This window comes from Polyodon spathula, chromosome 27 (genome assembly GCF_017654505.1).
Source record: "Polyodon spathula isolate WHYD16114869_AA chromosome 27, ASM1765450v1, whole genome shotgun sequence".
Classification (NCBI taxonomy): domain Eukaryota; kingdom Metazoa; phylum Chordata; class Actinopteri; order Acipenseriformes; family Polyodontidae; genus Polyodon; species Polyodon spathula.
Genome location: NC_054560.1, coordinates 6,952,487 through 6,969,482, shown reverse-complemented (window position 1 = coordinate 6,969,482; position 16,996 = coordinate 6,952,487). Strand labels below are relative to the sequence as shown.

At 41.5% G+C, this 16,996-nt stretch overlaps 1 protein-coding gene and 1 pseudogene across 1 annotated transcript; both read left to right on the top strand.

Annotated features, from left to right (window-relative positions):
* Window positions 1–1,236: 1,236 nt before the first annotated feature.
* Window positions 1,237–4,519, top strand: LOC121301373 (annotated as a pseudogene).
* A 5,693-nt stretch (window positions 4,520–10,212) lies between these two features.
* On the top strand, window positions 10,213–16,276 carry LOC121301670 (N-acetyllactosaminide beta-1,3-N-acetylglucosaminyltransferase 3-like). The gene is made up of 2 exons (XM_041231255.1): window positions 10,213–10,313; window positions 13,535–16,276. The coding sequence occupies exon 2, from the start codon at window positions 13,545–13,547 to the stop codon at window positions 14,682–14,684; it is 1,140 nt and encodes a 379-aa protein (XP_041087189.1). The 5' UTR covers window positions 10,213–10,313; window positions 13,535–13,544; the 3' UTR covers window positions 14,685–16,276.
* The last annotated feature ends 720 nt before the right edge of the window (window positions 16,277–16,996 follow it).

The window sequence follows — 16,996 nt, the reverse complement described above, 5'->3', positions numbered from 1 at the left end:
ACGTACCGATGGCACTTTCTTCAGCATCCTGGCCCTGATCAGTAAGCTCTCTCTTCTGTTTCAACCCTTACTGTACAGGAGCCCATAGACCCAGACCCTCAGGCAGTATCTGTCAGCCCTCGTTCAACCCGTTCTAGTTTCAGTAATAGCAGAGCATTTCAAGTGTGATATTTAGATCTTGGTGGAAAAACCAATGGGCTGTAATGTGGTAGATTGGGTTTTTCACTCCGAATGCTGCACGCTGATAATCCTGGTCTTTATTCCAACCCTGTTCTAAATTGTTTAGTTGAACCAATTAAACCTTCATCCAGACCCTGCAGTAGATCATGATCTCATGTTACCTGTTAAACCTGGAGTGGAATGACCCTCCAGGAGCGGGATTGGCCAGCCCTGCATTGCCGTGTGGTGACCGCAGGGGGGAGTTTGAATGTGATCTGCAGGCTCCGTTGTGGCTTACAAAATCACATGCTCATTTATACTGAGAACTTATGATAATTCACAAACATGTTTTTTTTTTTTTAATTTATTTCTGATCACCTAGGTAACACAGTTCCGACATATGTAAAAAAGCAAACTCTGGTTTGCCCTCCTCCCATTTGGTTTGCCAATTTACCAAATATATTCCCTGCTCACCCCTCCTCTCCCCCTGTGTCTGCAGTGGTCCTGTGCCTGCTGTTGATCGGCTGTTTGGTCTGGTGGTGGAGAGTGGAGTTCAGCTCCATCAGATCCATCTCTCTGCATGAGTCCACGTTCCTCAAGCAGTCCCGGGACCCCCTGGTGCCACAGAGCCGGCCTGAGTCCGCACCACGAGAGGTGAGTCAGTCAGGCAGGGGACTGGGAGGTGGTGGCGATACACAGAGAATCTTATGTGTGTATTTAATTTATTATTACTATCATCGGCATAACATAAAACTTCTTTATTGTTGCTGGCCAAAATGTTTCTCTGGCAACACAAGGCAATTATTTAACATGGATATTTTTATCATGGAGACAGGATGCCTTAACAATGAAATGATGTCGTAATGTGCTGTATTGTGCAGCATAGCACCGGACTGTACTGACTTGCCCTTATTTCTAAAGAGGTTTTTTTTTTACATACACACTCATGCTGCAGAAAGTGAAAGCCAATTACTCACTCATGCTGTAAAATACAGGATGCGTGCTAATTGTTTAAGGTTAGCTGTGCAGAGCTCGATGAGATGATAATAGTCTTAAGAAGTTAACAGCTGGTTCCTGGAACCAAATCCTTCAGTCAGCCTGACAATAGTCCTCACAGACTTTATTTATAACTGTACTTAAGAAAATGGCATTTGTGGGATTAACCTAGCAGAAGGGGAAGGATGAAGGGGGAACATCTCCTGGCTACTCAGCACTGAAGCAGAACAGTTTCTCTCCTTGCAGCCAGAAGACAAGCCAACAGTGAACCAGAGGGCAAGGTGAGATTGAGAAGGGGCATAACTGCCTGGCAGGATACTCTACAAGGAAAACTGCAGCAGTGGAAAACTCAATCTCGTGGTCTCTTGTTTTTGTAAGAAGCACATTAGAATTACATTCTTGTTGTTTTATCTTGGAGGCAAAAAAAAAATAAAAATTCCAGGAAACGATACAAACTGGCAGCTCCCAGAAGGAACTCCATGAAGAAGCTTCAAACGAGACGCTCCAGCCTGTTTGCTAATCTGAAGATCGGGGACGTTGGCAGCTTCTCGCAAAGCCTTGAGGAGGACGATAATGCTTTCCCGTTCACCCTGGACAGCTCCGTGAAGCAGTGGACCTCCATGAAGGAGCACCGCAAATGTGGCCGAGAAGAGAATGAGGAGGGGGGTGAAGAGGATTGCGAGCGGCACGGGTGCCGCACTTCCCCTTGAGCTAAGCAAAGCATAATAAACCTCAACATTGGAGGCAGGCATTTCAAAATCTCCAGCAGGGATTCAGCCCGTTATCCCTGCAGCCACATCAGACGCCTGGCCCTGTGCAGGGACCCAGTGAAAAAGCTGGCGCTGTGTGATGACTACTCTGTGCTCACAAATGAGTACTTCTTTGACCGGGACCACACCTTTTTTCACTACATCTTCCACTTCTACCTCTGCAGGGTGCTGTGGATCATGGAGGAGCTGTGTCCGATGAATTTCGAGGAGGAGATGGAGTACTGGGGTCTGCACATAAAGTATAGTCCCTGCTGCTGTCGGATCCTCTTCGAGGAGAAGAAAGACGAGATAACGGAGGATCTCAAGATCCAACGAGAGCTGCTGGTCCAGATCGAGCCGGAGCACGATGAAAACTTTGAAGGCACGTTTCTGGGGAAGCTTCGGAAGAACATATGGAACTTTTCAGAGAACCCTTACTCCTCCACCTGGGCCAAAGCGTTCGCCATTGTGGCCAGCTTCTTCCTGCTTGTCTCCATTGTGACCATGACCCTCAACACGGTGGATGAGATTTCCAGCGGGAAGGCCTACATCCACCAAGTGGAGACCATTTGCCTCATCTTCTTCACTGCGGAGTACCTCATGGGGCTGGTCTCCACCTGCAACATCAAGAAGTTCCTGCTCAGCCCCCTGAATTTTGTGGACCTGGTGGCCATCTTGCCCTTCTACGTCCAGAGAGCCTTTGAGAAAAATGCTACCCAGATGGACATGGACTTTAATGAGGACCTGGAGACCATGGAGCAGGTGAGGAAGTCGACCAAGGTGCTGAAGATCATTCGGCTCATGAGGCTCTTCCGCATCCTAAAACTGGCACCCCACTCCACGGGACTCCGAGCGTTCGGCTTTACTATCTGCCAGTGTTACCAGCAGGTGTGCTGCCTCTTCTTGTTCATTGGCATGGGGATCTCATGCACTCTGTGGAGCACGATGTCCCCAGCACCCCCTTCAGCAGCATGCCTGATGCGTGGTGGTGGGCTGCGGTGAGTACTCATTCTATAAAGATCATATTGACAGGTCAGAGAAGTCTAGCTTTAGATGAGACTAAACGTGCTACCCTGAGGGTCCCCCCTGCTACCCAGTCTGAACCCATAACTCCCTTCCGATGGCTCTTGCCTCTTCTAGGGGTGATCCCAAAAAGTGATGTGCAGAAATAATTTATGGAAAGAATGTCAAATTAAATGAAAAGAGAAGAAGTGACTATAGCTGCCCTCCAGGTGGCAGTGTGTGTGTGTGTGAGTAATGTAAAAACTCACTAGACTCATGTGCACAGAATAAGCCTTCAACAAAATCTGTACTAGGTAATGAACAAAAGCACTATGAAACTGCAGTAAAGATCACCAATTAATTATCTTTTTTATGTAAAACCTGAACATAATTACAGGGTGTGGCCTATAAACTTCTACGCCTGTAAAGGTTTTTGAATTTGAATAAATATTTCTACTCAAACAGTTGTCTGCAGGGAGTGGAAATCTGGCTCACAGCTAGAGACACTGTCAGGAATAGCTCAGAAACCACAGTGGGGTCCAATACAAAACTAACACAAACTGGACAGACAGCCACTGGCAGGTAGAGCTACTGCGGCGAACTGTTACTTGGATCAGCTTTCCATTTACTGCAGCTTATGAGGCAACTGCACTGTCATGTGCAACTTAAACCACTAGGCCACGCTGCATCCCAGTCCCTCATCCTGAACCCTTAAGCCAGGCTGCCTCCCAGTCCCTTAGGTTCAACCATTAAGCCACACAGATTCCCAGTCTCTCAGCTTTAACCACTAGGTCACACTGCTTACCCCAGTACTGACGTTTTTCCTGACTTTTATTTCCTCTCCATCCTCTTCAGGTCAGCATCTCCACAGTGGGGTACGGGGACACGGTCCCAGAGTCTGCCCTGGGCCGCATCGTGGCATTCGGCTGCATCTCCTTCGGGATCATCCAAAACGGCATGCCCATCTCCATCCTCTTCAACAAGTTCTCAGATTACTACGCCAGGCTGAAGGCGCAGGAGTGCGATGCCAACATGAAGCCACGAGGCAAGATCCAGCTGCAGCAAAGGATGCTGAGGAGGCTGTCCGAGTGTCGCAGACCCCAGACCCTTGATTCTAATGACAAGTCTTCCAGCAGATCAGGGGGGCGCTGCTGAAGGACAGTGCCTGTATAAGCACAGAGGTGCCCTTTCTAGACTGGAGCCTCTGCTAGACTCGGGGAGTCCTATTAACAGTGCTGTTTCAAGATCTGGGTCTGTTTTTCACTGTAAATCAGACATCATAGGCAATTGTCATGTATTGTGCCTTTAATATTTTTTTTCAGGATGTTCTCCCCATCCCTGTCAACTATGTGCACCACACATTAAAATGTTCTGACTTTGTTCATCTTTGCTTAATGTATTTTCACAGCTGAAAGAGACCGAGAGATCACCACTATCCCTGACTTATGGGACACCCTGTTATTCGATATTCACAAAACCTTACTCGCTTGATGGTTAAGAAGCTAACAACAGTCACAACCAGTTTTGTGAATATCAAACCCTATTTTATAAATTAAAGACAGACTACGGGGAAAAACATCCATAACATTAAAAGGTTACAAGTTCTTTGTGAAGAGGGGGCTAGAGTCTATACTAGACTTAAGGAATGGAGCCAGCGTTAGACCCTGTGATGCAGACTGACACCTCTCTCCTATAGACTGGATTGTATTCTGTAGAAAGAAGCAAGACAAATCCAAACGGATCTCTTTGCGTGTGCTGTCTGGTTGGGTTTTAGGTGGAGGTTCCTTGAACAGCGACAATCAAGCACATTGTTTGAGCTGTGGGTCCCTTGATGGGTTAGTGCTTTTTGTTTCCTGATCTTTCCTTGACCCATACACTGGAGCTAGCGCGGTGGATATGGATTTCTTTGTCAAGTTGAATCAGAGAGAACACCTTGCCCAGGACTGAAACCTTACTATTCAAGACAGAGATGACACATTTCTAAAGAAACAAAAGACCAAACGATTTCCCACCAAACAGATAAAAGAAAGATAAGATATAAAGAATAGCTGGAGTATAGGCACACCCTTAGTTCCCAGGCCTCCCAAAGTGAACTGTTGTACCACATATTTGCCTGTGTGCTTTTCTTTCTCCTACTAATAAAGAACAGCGAGACCATTTCTTCAGCTGGTTTTCCCTGCTTGACGACTGGAAACTGATTCTCAGTGGGTTTGAATCAACCCGTGTCCAGGGTTTGAGAGAAACGTGAATGCAAGGACAGCGTGCCAGTCCTTCGCTCTCCTATGGGATTGGGCAGGGATTAGGCAGATCTGGGGTGACTGTATTAGGAAATGTAATCCACATGTTAAACATCAATTCAAGAAATGAATCAGTTTAAGAGCTCTTGTTCAGGTGGCCAGAGAGATCTGGTTACCTACTGCCACTGAACACCACCATGTAAGAGGGGTCAGCCAATGAAGAATGTCTGCAGCAAAGGGGTGGGGGTGGGGTTAGCACACGTCCGAGAAATCCGAGGTGAAAAGCTCCAAAGCAGGCATCAGTATCTCTTGCATAACACATGGCAGTACACGTTTTCTTCTCTTCTTCTCTAAACTTGGAAGTGTTGTTTTAATAATTGAATATGCAAGCAGAGCTATGAAGGTTTGAATAGTAAGTGACTGGGCAGAGACGCTAAAACGTGGGGTCTCAGAAATTCACAGAAATATGAGAGCACTCAGAACGGGGTTTGGAAATGCAATTCAATAGTAAAAATTTAAGAGGCCTTTTAAATAGAGAAGGCACAGAAGGGAACCAGGGCTGTGGGCCCTGAGATCAGACCGCCTTCAGAAGAAACATCTGTCTGGCTCTTCCTTCTTGTCCTCATTATGCTTTACTCAACTAAACCCCTTGCTGTGTGTTCTTCCAATCTGATCACTGATGAAATCTGCTGTGCTGTGCTCTGGGTGCAGTGAATTCTTTCACTGAGCTGCTCTGAGCTCTACCCCCTTCTATACATGTAAGAACGCTCCACTGACCACGCTACACATGCTGTGTGCCACTTTTATACATATGGAAACATACCATAGAGGTTTAAGATGATGTGTGCATCTTTCATGCAGGAAAGTGAGAGATCTACGTAGCCAGGGCAATGCATAACAGCACAGATTGAGTGGAATTACTTGGTTTGCTCTCTGTATTTTAACAATGCTTGAAAGGGCTGTTCTACCTGCCTGCCTATTTATGCAAGATCTGAGAATAGCTTCCGTGTCAAACAAACTGGCATTCTTGCCGTGACAGTTATTGATCTAGTTTTTAAATGTTCTAGACTAGCCTCCTCGGGATTAGGTTATAAGGACAAAATATAATAGGGTTTGTTAAACCAACTGCAAGATTAATGTTATCCAGGGCAATATTTTTTACATGCAGAGAATAATTAAACAAAAGATTCTATTAGTTTGTGCTTCGACTGTACTTCTATGTAGCTGATCTGCTTGCAAAATACTGTGTTTACAAACTTGTATTCAAATCTCATAAGTGTTTATTAGTGTACTGCTCCAGGCTCTGTTTTAGGATTGTTTAAAAAAAGCCACTTTTTCAGGAAAAACAGCTTCAAAACTAGTTCTGGGAGACCTCATTTGAGGCAGCTTTGCTGAATCAAATCCCAAGTAACCCCCTGGTGTTCCATACAGTGGCCTGAAACCTAGTCTCCTGAAACCAAAGATACAAGCCACAAAGTGGCTTTGTGTTCTCTCTGCTTAGAATGTGTTTATGGGTTGTTTTTTTTTTTTTTTTACAACAAACTACATGACATATTAAAGAGGTCCTATATATATATATATATATATATATATATATGCCAACATTTATGTGTTTATGGATTTTTGATAACAAAATAAATAAGCAAAGGTTTATGTTATAAACACAATAAAACACACTGCGGGATAAATCAAGGAAATGGGGTATTTGTAAAAAAAAAAAAAGAAAAAGGATTTATAGATAGATGTTGATTATCTTGTGGTGGCAGTCAACGTCAGTAAATTGTGTTGGTTAGCCCATTAGGCCCTTTTCCTGCTTTGTTTACCCTTCCTGAAAAAGAAATGTCAAATGACAAGCTGATAAATGCTAGGTGTCAAATGACTAAATCACCCCTCAGCTAGCAGCAGGGGCGCATTCATCTGACTATGCTTCAGGGCCAATAATTAGAGATCCTGTTAGTTCACAGTGCCTCACAATGCATAGCTGACCACGACTCAGTTATTAAAAAACAAAGCTGTTTGCAGTGCGTAACCGATAAGAAAAAGAAATGACATTTGTGAGATGCAGCAAATCGAACGAAACGAGCCAAGCTTACAATATAGCGATCTGCCTGATGCCAATCTGAAAAGACTTCCTCTGCCCCAATCATTGGCTTCTACATCATGTGAAGAAAGAATATCTTACTGTAATTCTGCAAAAAGTAACACCGCTTCCCTAGTACTCTATTAACCTGGGAGCCTCACCTGTCGATAAGGCATTTATACACCTAGTCAGAGAACTTTAACAACGCAACTCTCTGGAAATTCCGGCTCTAAAGCAATCAAACAAACCCCTCATTGAGATACTCCGGTGACTTCCCTATCGAATTAGCAGGTTTTGTTTGTGGTTAACTGTGTCTCAGATCTATGGTTCTGTATGCACTTGCCTCACATGTGTATAGCACCAAGGCGCCGGTGTCGTGTTATTTTCAGGTTCGTGGTAAAAAGCGATCCTCAGCGCACTGCGCCTGCTCACGCATGCCCAAACATGATCTCTGCTATTAGAGGCTGTGCTGCAGCTACTATTTCATGTATTATGCAACTATCATTTATTATGCACTCTCCACTGTATTTAATGCATTTCTCTTTTACTGTATATCATGTATGATGCATTTCTCTATTTGAAGTATTATGGATTTCCTTGTTGTTACTGCATCCTGTAAATCGCTTTGTGATCATGGTCCACTATGAAAGGCGCTATATAAAATAAAAATAGATTGACTGATTGTTAAACAACTTTCGCTAAGAAAGCAGGGAAGCGTGAATCGCGTACTTTATGCTGTTTTCAGTCTTTTACATCTTTCTCAATATAATGCATCATATTTTCCAGTCTTTTACATTGTTGTTAATGTTATTTGTCATATTTTAACAGTATGCAAATATTTATCATATGAAATGCATTGGCTCGTATAAATGTTTTTACTCATTTTGTCTTGTTCGTTGTGATTTTTTTTTTCTTTTTAGAGTCTGTTTCCAGTTTAAGTTTGAAAGTAAGTAATGTATAATTAATGGTAAATGTACCTCTCTTTGACAATAGGAAAACACCCATCAGATCTCAACTGATTGCACCTGTACCAAAATCTGACAGCGTACCACTTTCAATGTGACAAAGTAGAACTTTCTGACATTATACGGGTAAATGCAATATATCTACAAATAAATTAATGCAATTTAACAACTCAGATATTGAAGCAGGTTATATATTTATAGTCTATTGGTTATTTAAAGTTTGCAACAACCACAAAACTGCTACTAATAATAATAATAATAATAATAATAATAATAATAATAATAATAATAATAATAATAATAATAAAGTATTATTAGTAATCAGTTTGTTATCTGCGAGTGATTGACTTCAAAAGTAAATGTTTGTTTTTGTTAAACAAACACAATAAATAACCATGTACAGCATTTCCACTGATAAAGAATGTAAGGATAATAAAGAATATTAAACAGCCTTCTACAAAGTATTTGTTTAGCTAGGTAAAAGCTAGCCATGTGTTTAATTCTACAGATATTTGGTGCTTCGGGCACAAATGACACGACATGGAAATGATTCAGCAGTATTCTACAGTGTTTTACAAGATGACGAATGTAGAAAGATATCACATTCAAAGTCGGCTTCTCTGTGCTCATTCCTTGCTATATCCATATTTTTTCGCTGCTAGTTCTGTCTGTTGTGTATGCTGTTTAAGTGGTCATTGTTTTTGCTCTGCTGTGGGTATTTTATTCTTTGGTGGCGGTGAAATTAAAAAATTCGCTGCTTCGTACGTAGTTGTTGTTCAGTTGCTGTTCACGACTCTGCCCTGAACAACTTCCCTGAGGCAGCCTCAAATAAGAAAGGAAACTTAAATGTCAGTTATGAAGAAATAATAGATAACAAATAGATTTTCTGACATTTACAAATCGAAGCTAACATCAACTGTACTGCTTGTGCAACTAACATTGAAACGGAAACGTATTTTCTAGATCCGATTAATAACTTTTAAAACAACAACATTTGTTTTGTATTGCTTTATTTACAAAGACATAAAAACACACACACACACACACACACACACACACACACACATATATATATATATATATATATATATATATATATATATATATATATTAGCAATTGCACCAGTGTAGCAACCAGAATGTTTTCATTCCAGCACAGAGAACAAGTCACCGTACCAAACACAATAGTTGTGTAAATCTTCCTCATTTTGAAATCCCATTAGCTACATGGGTCTCAAATGAGCAGTTTTGAAAGAAACTCATCTCATACAGTACTCATGATTGGGTTCTACTTTAGCTTAAAGGAAACTCTCCAGTTCTATGCCTTATCCTCAGTTTATCTGTGTAGGGAACTGGAGTAAGAGTGTTTTATATCTCTAATTGGAGAATAATAGAGTTGTGTTCAATGAACTCTGTGCAGAAGGTACACATGCCGAGTGGGAAGTATTGATTGTACAACCTGGCTTCAGCAAATGATTTACATTAAGAGTTGGCAAGAGGTAGTTATATAGACGAATTGAGAGTCTTACACCTCCAGATCTGCTTTGATTAATCCCTGGTTAGTATATGCGAATGCCAAACACTGGCATTTTTCAGCAAGGCTTGAAGCGGACCAAACCAAAATACAATACAAAACAACCAATTCAAAATATTCTATCAGAGGTGCTATTCCCCTACCTCGGGGGTGCTACAAGTCTGGTTTACAGGCGTTTTTCGTTATTCGTTATAAGATTAAGCTTCTTAAAATGTTGTTAAAGTGGGTTTTGATTTCCATCGAAAAACAAACAGACCAAAGGAGAGCAATCTTAAATTATTTTGTTTGTAAATCCTTGTGGTCATTCTCTGCTACCAGGAAATATCAAGAAAACATTTTCTGTAATGGTCCAGAACAGAAACAGTTGCTATGTCACAGACCATTCTGATCACGCACTTCCCTCGTTTTTAACTAGCTCTGGTACAGACATGTAAAGCAAACTGCTTGCAAAAGATTCAAAAAAGGCGGAGCTTTTTTTATTGCATTTACAAAGCAGAAAGCGTTTTGACCAAAACCTACTGAGGAAGCGATCGATGTACAGAGTATAGTGCTCCAACAGGTTCCTCTGCAAGAAACGACTTTCGATTTCAAGTAAGTAATTTTATTTAAAATAACGATAACCTGCTTGTTAAGCACGGTTTCTTTGTGTGTGTTGCTGCTGTTGAAATGACCACCTTAAATTATTATTATTTTTTATTATTTCAAAACAGCTTTTTCAATGTGTAGCACAATTTTGTGGTATTTCCCATTTCTTCATACAGTTTGCCTAAAATTAATCAGTTTCTGGAGAAAAAATGTAGTCTCCATTTTTTTGTCTTGCAGCATTGACAGACATTTCTTCTTTTGAGTTTACTACTTAATTTGTAGAATTATCAATAATTAGAAGGCTATCTCTACTGGTACCTTATGAACATAAGAAAGTTTACAAAGGAGAGGAGGCCATTCGGTTGTTATTGGTACAGCTTGCGTGATGAAACCAAGCTTGTCATTCACATTGATCACATCTTTAAAAACTTGCGATCACAGCAACTCAGCCACACATGAGCAGCTGATACGAAGTGTTGTACTAGTGAATTCAACACATTTACCCAGTGGTTCTCAGCCGGGGTGGGGCAAGGAGAGTCCACAACCCCCTTAAAAAAAAACAAACCAAAAAAAAAACTTTTAAATATACATGTGACATGCCGTTCTGTAGATGGCGCGGGTTGATTCTATGGTTATTCTATTCTAAGTTCTTTATATAAGCTATGTGATAGCAACAGGTAACATTTTGAAATGGAAACACACGTATGCCTTAACACGTGCTTCTTGAGTATTTAAAGAACTCGTGAGCTGAATTTGTATTTTTACATTTGAAAATAAGTAATTTTATTTTGGAGTAAATACCCTGATAAATTTACATTATTATTATTATTATTATTATTATTTACTCGAACTCTGGGTGCTCAAATAAAACGCCACCGCGGAGCCACTGAGACCTTATCGCAACATCGATAAAATTGTTATTTATTTAACTAACACACAGGCCGATAGGGGATGTTTGGAAAAGCAGGCTCTGTTACCAAGGAAACCTTTTTATTTTCAGGGTTGGGTGCGTAGCTTTAAAAGGATACCATGTGCAAATCGAAAATGCATGATGGCTTGAAGAAAAGTCACTAATTAAAACAGTGACGGTTTTAATAAGGGGCTTAGAAGGGGCTGGCGAACAGTTACTGTTCAGCGAGACTTGGTCACACCTTGACATTTACATTCGGAATATTACATCAGCAAAACATGTCCAGCCACAGTTTTGCCATTACGGGCCAGCGTTACTACTTTTTTCCATGGCTGGTTTTTCCATGGTTTCTGTTGTACAAATCGAAACCGATCTGTGTATCACAGAGGTGGACAAAAGAGAACACAGCGGGAAACGCGGTGGCTGAATCAAGCCTCTAAAACACGACCCTCCTCCTAATGAATGACTGGCCGCGCTCACCTGTTTCCCTGCTAGAAACGACCACTTTGACATTGAGATCTGTAAAGGAATCAGTTGATCCCGGACTTTGTTCGTTGTTTTTATCGGATACTGCGATTGAATAAAAATGAAGATAATACCCCGATCTGACCGTGCTAACCAGTAACACTGCAATGGTGCAGGTTTGGATAAATCAATAGGATGCAGATAGGAGAAATGTGCATCTATGTAATTAACAAATGAACAAGTAAAGCGCCGACTGTGCTGGAACTTCAGTTGATGGGTAAACTCGAAACTTAATTACTGTTGTAGATTAGTATAGACACATTCTACAATTGCATTTCTTCATATCTATTTAAAAAAAACTAAACAATTTGTGGTTTTCATAATATCATGTGGGCGATTTACTTTTATAAGCGAATACAAACACATGCAGCAGACAGCATTTGTGTTCCTGAAGAGAGAGAGAGAGAAATAAATGGCTTCAGACAGGAAATGCACTGACCTGAAAAGCAAAGTTTCAACGGTCTTATAATCAAACTGTTTGACTATTTAAAGACGCCCTTCTTAAATGCACGCATGTTACATATTTTGCAGGTATACTGCATATTGTTTGTTACGGTACAGTATTACAGAAACGAGCTTGTCCTTGTTAATCGTTAATGCATGCTTCAGAAAGATTCTCTAAAATAAAACGGTGTTGATTGTTGAGTTAATTCCTGCGTCACGGGAATTGGTAAACCGTAAAAAGAAATGATAGCCCATATTACGCATGCGCGAATTTCTTAATTTAAAGGGTATGAATAACAGTAATGTAAATATATCAAGGTATTTGCTCCAAAATAAAATGACGTATTTTCAAATATAAAGCGCTTTTTTGTTTTTAAATTCTGCAATATAATGGCAACATACCAACAAAATGTATCCGTTTTGATTTCGCTGACTCAGATTGTCCCAGTCGCAACCTGAAACCCGTGTTTACGTTATACTAAAACATCACAATTTGTTTTGCATCCGGGTTCTGTCGAAACATGGACACTTAGTAAATGTAAACACTACAAATACACATTCCCCCCTCCCTTTTTTTTGTTACCAAAAGTCAACAGATTCTCTAAATGAAAATGGCATTTTTTCCAGCGTTGATTTGATTGATCAAGGTTGTTGAGCACCTGTTCTGTGAATGGCCTGCCCGTGCCTGACCCAGGTATGGCAAAACCCATTGCTTATAACAGCGTGTCAACAAGTACTTCAAACACAAAACGCCCACTGATTGACGCTCTTTCTTTTCAGCTGCATTTGACCCTTTTGCACCGGCATAGACTGGTTTTTCCTCCAGTAACCTCAGGTTCACTGCGGATTGAACGAGCGTGTCGCTGCTTTGAAATACATCATAATGTTACCGTGTCCATCATGGTGCACGCTTTATAATTTAATATTCTGAACATACTAATTTGAAGGTTTTTTTTTTTATAATTCTTTGTTGTACGCAATAATCATATTCTGTATTCCTTTGTAATAAATAGTCTGTTTACATTGGTACTTGTACCTTATACAGTAAATAAATGATGTTAACAGGATACAGAGTTGTTTCCATACCAGTGTTATTTGGTTCCAGAGTTGTACATCATGTGTGAAATTGTTATGGTAAAACAAATCTAATGCAAAACCATGTAAGATCACCCTGTGAAAGCAGTAACAGATCATCAAGCAGCAGAACATGGGAGCAATATGATTAATGTTAGTGGCAATTACAGCAGATAACTATTAAGGGTTTTAACTTTTAAAGACAGCAGTTTAATCTGATGTAGCTTTCTTGCTTTCCAAACCTTGACGGTTGTTTTCTTGTCTTCCTGCCCAGACTTTCTAAGATGAGGTCATTCCGCAAAGCTGAGATGACTGTATTGCTCCTGGTTTCTCTGCTGTGTCTGGTGTTTATGTTCTTCAATAGGACAGACACTAACCAGCTGTTAAGAAAGGTGGAAAGGTCTTCTCCTGGCACAGAGTGGCCCTTTGAGAGCCAGCATCCTTCCCTGGTGGAACAGCCAGTGCCCGAGTGCAAGGAGAATGCCTCTGCAGCCAACATCTCAGGGTTCTCCACACTTCCCCAACACATCCAGGACTTTCTCCGGTATCGGCACTGCCGGAAGTTTCCTCTTATACTGGACGTCCCTGAGAAGTGCGGCAAGACAGCCCAAGATTCGGTTGACGTCTTCCTGCTGCTGGTGATCAAGAGCTCTCCTCCGAACTACGACAGGAGGGAGGTAATCCGCAAGACCTGGGGTGCAGAGCGGAGGGAAAACGGGGTCTGGATTCGGCGGATCTTTATTTCGGGAAACACAGAAAACCCCAAGGATGCTCGCCGGATGAACCGTCTCCTGGAGCTTGAGCACAAGGAGCACCGTGACATCCTGCAGTGGGACTTCAAGGACTCGTTCTACAACCTCACCCTCAAGCAGGTGCTGTTCCTGGAGTGGATGGAGGTGAGGTGCCCACACGTCCACTTCCTCCTCAATGGGGATGATGATGTCTTCGCCAACACAGACAACATGGTGGAGTACCTGCAAGGCCAGGAGGGCAACAGTGGGAGCAAGCATCTCTTTGCAGGGCACCTGATCCGGTGGGTGGGTCCAATCAGGGATGTCGGAAGTAAATATTACATACCGGTTCAAGTGGAAGAGTCCAACTCCTACCCTCCTTATTGTGGCGGGGGTGGGTTTCTGCTGTCAGGATTCACTGCCAGGACCATCTACAAGATGTCCTTCAATATCACCTTGCTGCCCATTGACGACGTCTACATGGGCTTGTGCCTGAAACAGGCAGGACTGGAACCCGTATCGCACATGGGAGTCAGGACTGCAGGGCTGTACGTTCCCTCCAAGCAAATAGACCCTTACAATCCTTGCTATTACCGCGAGATTCTGTTAGTGCACCGTTTTCTGCCTTACGAGATCCTAATTATGTGGCATGACATCCACGACCCCCAACTCAACTGTAACGTTGGCCTCTAGGTGGCAGGCAGACCATGGCATTGATGACTGTGTTGTTCTGAACCATCAATAGCCTTTCTTTATGATGCATTGCTTTAATCTCAAGCATTATTTAGGGTTAAGTCAACTTGGCTCTTTCTGTCCATTCAATTGTACTCTATTCCAATGAGGGCCTTAATTAAATAATTGATCTTGGTGTAATTATTATTTTGGTGCAAAAGGGAAAAAAAAGAAAAAGTTTTTAAGAAACCATAGCAGAGTGATTAGCAGATTACTGTAAATAATTTGGATTGAATAGCAGTCCTGATGCCATACCATTGTTCATTGGTTTATATTACTGTTGCCATACCATTGATATGTTACCGCTGTCATCAATGGCTCCTTAGTGCTTGTTATCATAGAACAATTGCATCGCCATTGGAGATCCTTTCTAAACGATTGGCTGCAGTTGGCAGGATGACTTCATTTACTGACTACAAAACATCTCCATGACCATGTGCGTGAACAAATGAAGTTTCCAAATGTACCACAGGGCAGAGCATTGGGCTGCCATTGCTAAGCAGTTTGAGCAATTCCAGGTTTGAAGTAATAGTAGCTACCAGGAATCCGATCCATTTTCCAGGTAGGTCTCCAATGTTCAGTTGGTGATGACGTGACATCACTAGCTTAAGCAAATCTCAGTTTGCAGGTCTTGTTTTCGAATCTTGCACTTTCCAGGTGATTTTCAGGCTCTGTCGCTAACCAATCAGCTGCTTCCCCTATTGACTGACACTCTTTCCAACCAGAAAGATACTTTGAGCCCACAGACACTACTTGAAATGCCCTGGGCAGTGCAAGGGTAACAGCTTTCCTGGACTGCAAGGTAAGGCAGGAGAGCTGACAACTGGCTTTTACAGAGCGTGGTGCCAGATGTCATGTATTTACATTTGAAAATGAAAATGCATGTTTTCTGGAAACGTTTCATGAACTCATTTTGCTCAGCACCTCTAACGGGGAAATTAAAAGTGCGGTGTCCCAGACAGTTTTGAGAATCTTCTTTTTTTTTTTTTTTTTTTTTTTTTACCTTTGTAACCCTGTGTTGAAAATATCAGATGTCTTTTTGCATTATCAGTGAGAGAAGCGGGGAAGTGGGAGGGCTGGAGGTTTTAACCTACATAATCTCTGATCTTGCAGTTATCTTTTCGAACCTCCTGATGACATTAGGAGCTAGCTATGCAACCATACAAGCAGATTGTAAGCTTGTGTCTCTATTGCTAAAACCTGGGAAATGAAAAAAAAAAAAGTTTGTCAGGAGATTAACCAGGTAAGCTTCTAACAACATCAAGAGTGTCTCAAACTGCACTGCAATGGGAATTCCATGTTTAAATATACAAAGAAAATTGCTTTAGGCAACATGTTCATGCATTGTTTTGTAATATTGTTAAAGCCATAAACAGTGCAGTGTGTGAATTGCAGTTTTAAACAGCTTAGTAGTTCAAGACTGTGATATGGTGCTGTTGACTGCACTTGGACAATGGTGTAAAATGTGATTACTACTTTCTCAGGGTGAGTCGGGGGGTTTGCAGGGAAGTCTAAATTTGTGTTGGGTATTTATTAAACTGTAGTGAAACATTGTGTTTTTTTTCACCTTTATTATTATTTGTTTATTTAGCAGACTCCTTTATCTAAGGCGACTTTCAGAAACTAGGGTGTGTGAACTATGCACCAGCTGCAGAGTCACCTACAACAACATCTCACCCAAAAGACGGAGCACAAGGAGGTTAAGTGACTTGCTCAGGGTCGCGCACACAGTGAGTCAGTGGCTGAGCTGGGATTTGAACCAGGGACATCCTGGTTACAAGCCCCTTTTCTTTACCCACCAGACCACGCAGCCTCCTTAAGTACAAGTGCTAAATAAATAAAATGGCTTGCATGTACAGCATTGCACCATAATTTAACAAGTTTGTTTATCTTGTATTGCGGTTTGAAGCAAGGCATCACAGATTATCTGCACTTCATATAATGAACGTTGGCTAGATCATATCATAAAGACTAAACAGCCAGTGGTGCATGCATGAGACAATCACACGTGTAACAGGTCTTCAGAAGCAACATTGCTTTCAGAAAGGAAACGCGCAAACCACATTTCTTCTTTCTAGAGAGTGGGAGGAGTGTTAACAAACTTGACACATTTCTAGTTAGGAAACACAGAACTTAATTCACTATGTACTCCAAATAGTCTTTGATTTTTCAGAAAGGAGAGATGCTCCCAATAAACCAGATATAAACAATTGTTTTAGAATTGCTATGGAGTTAAACTTAAACTCAAAATATCATTTCTGGTGTTTTTTTTA

Bases quoted from the DNA above. Each gene is read 5' to 3' on its own strand.
- LOC121301670 (XM_041231255.1), top strand. From the start codon at position 13,545: ATGAGGTCATTCCGCAAAGCTGAGATGACTGTATTGCTCCTGGTTTCT.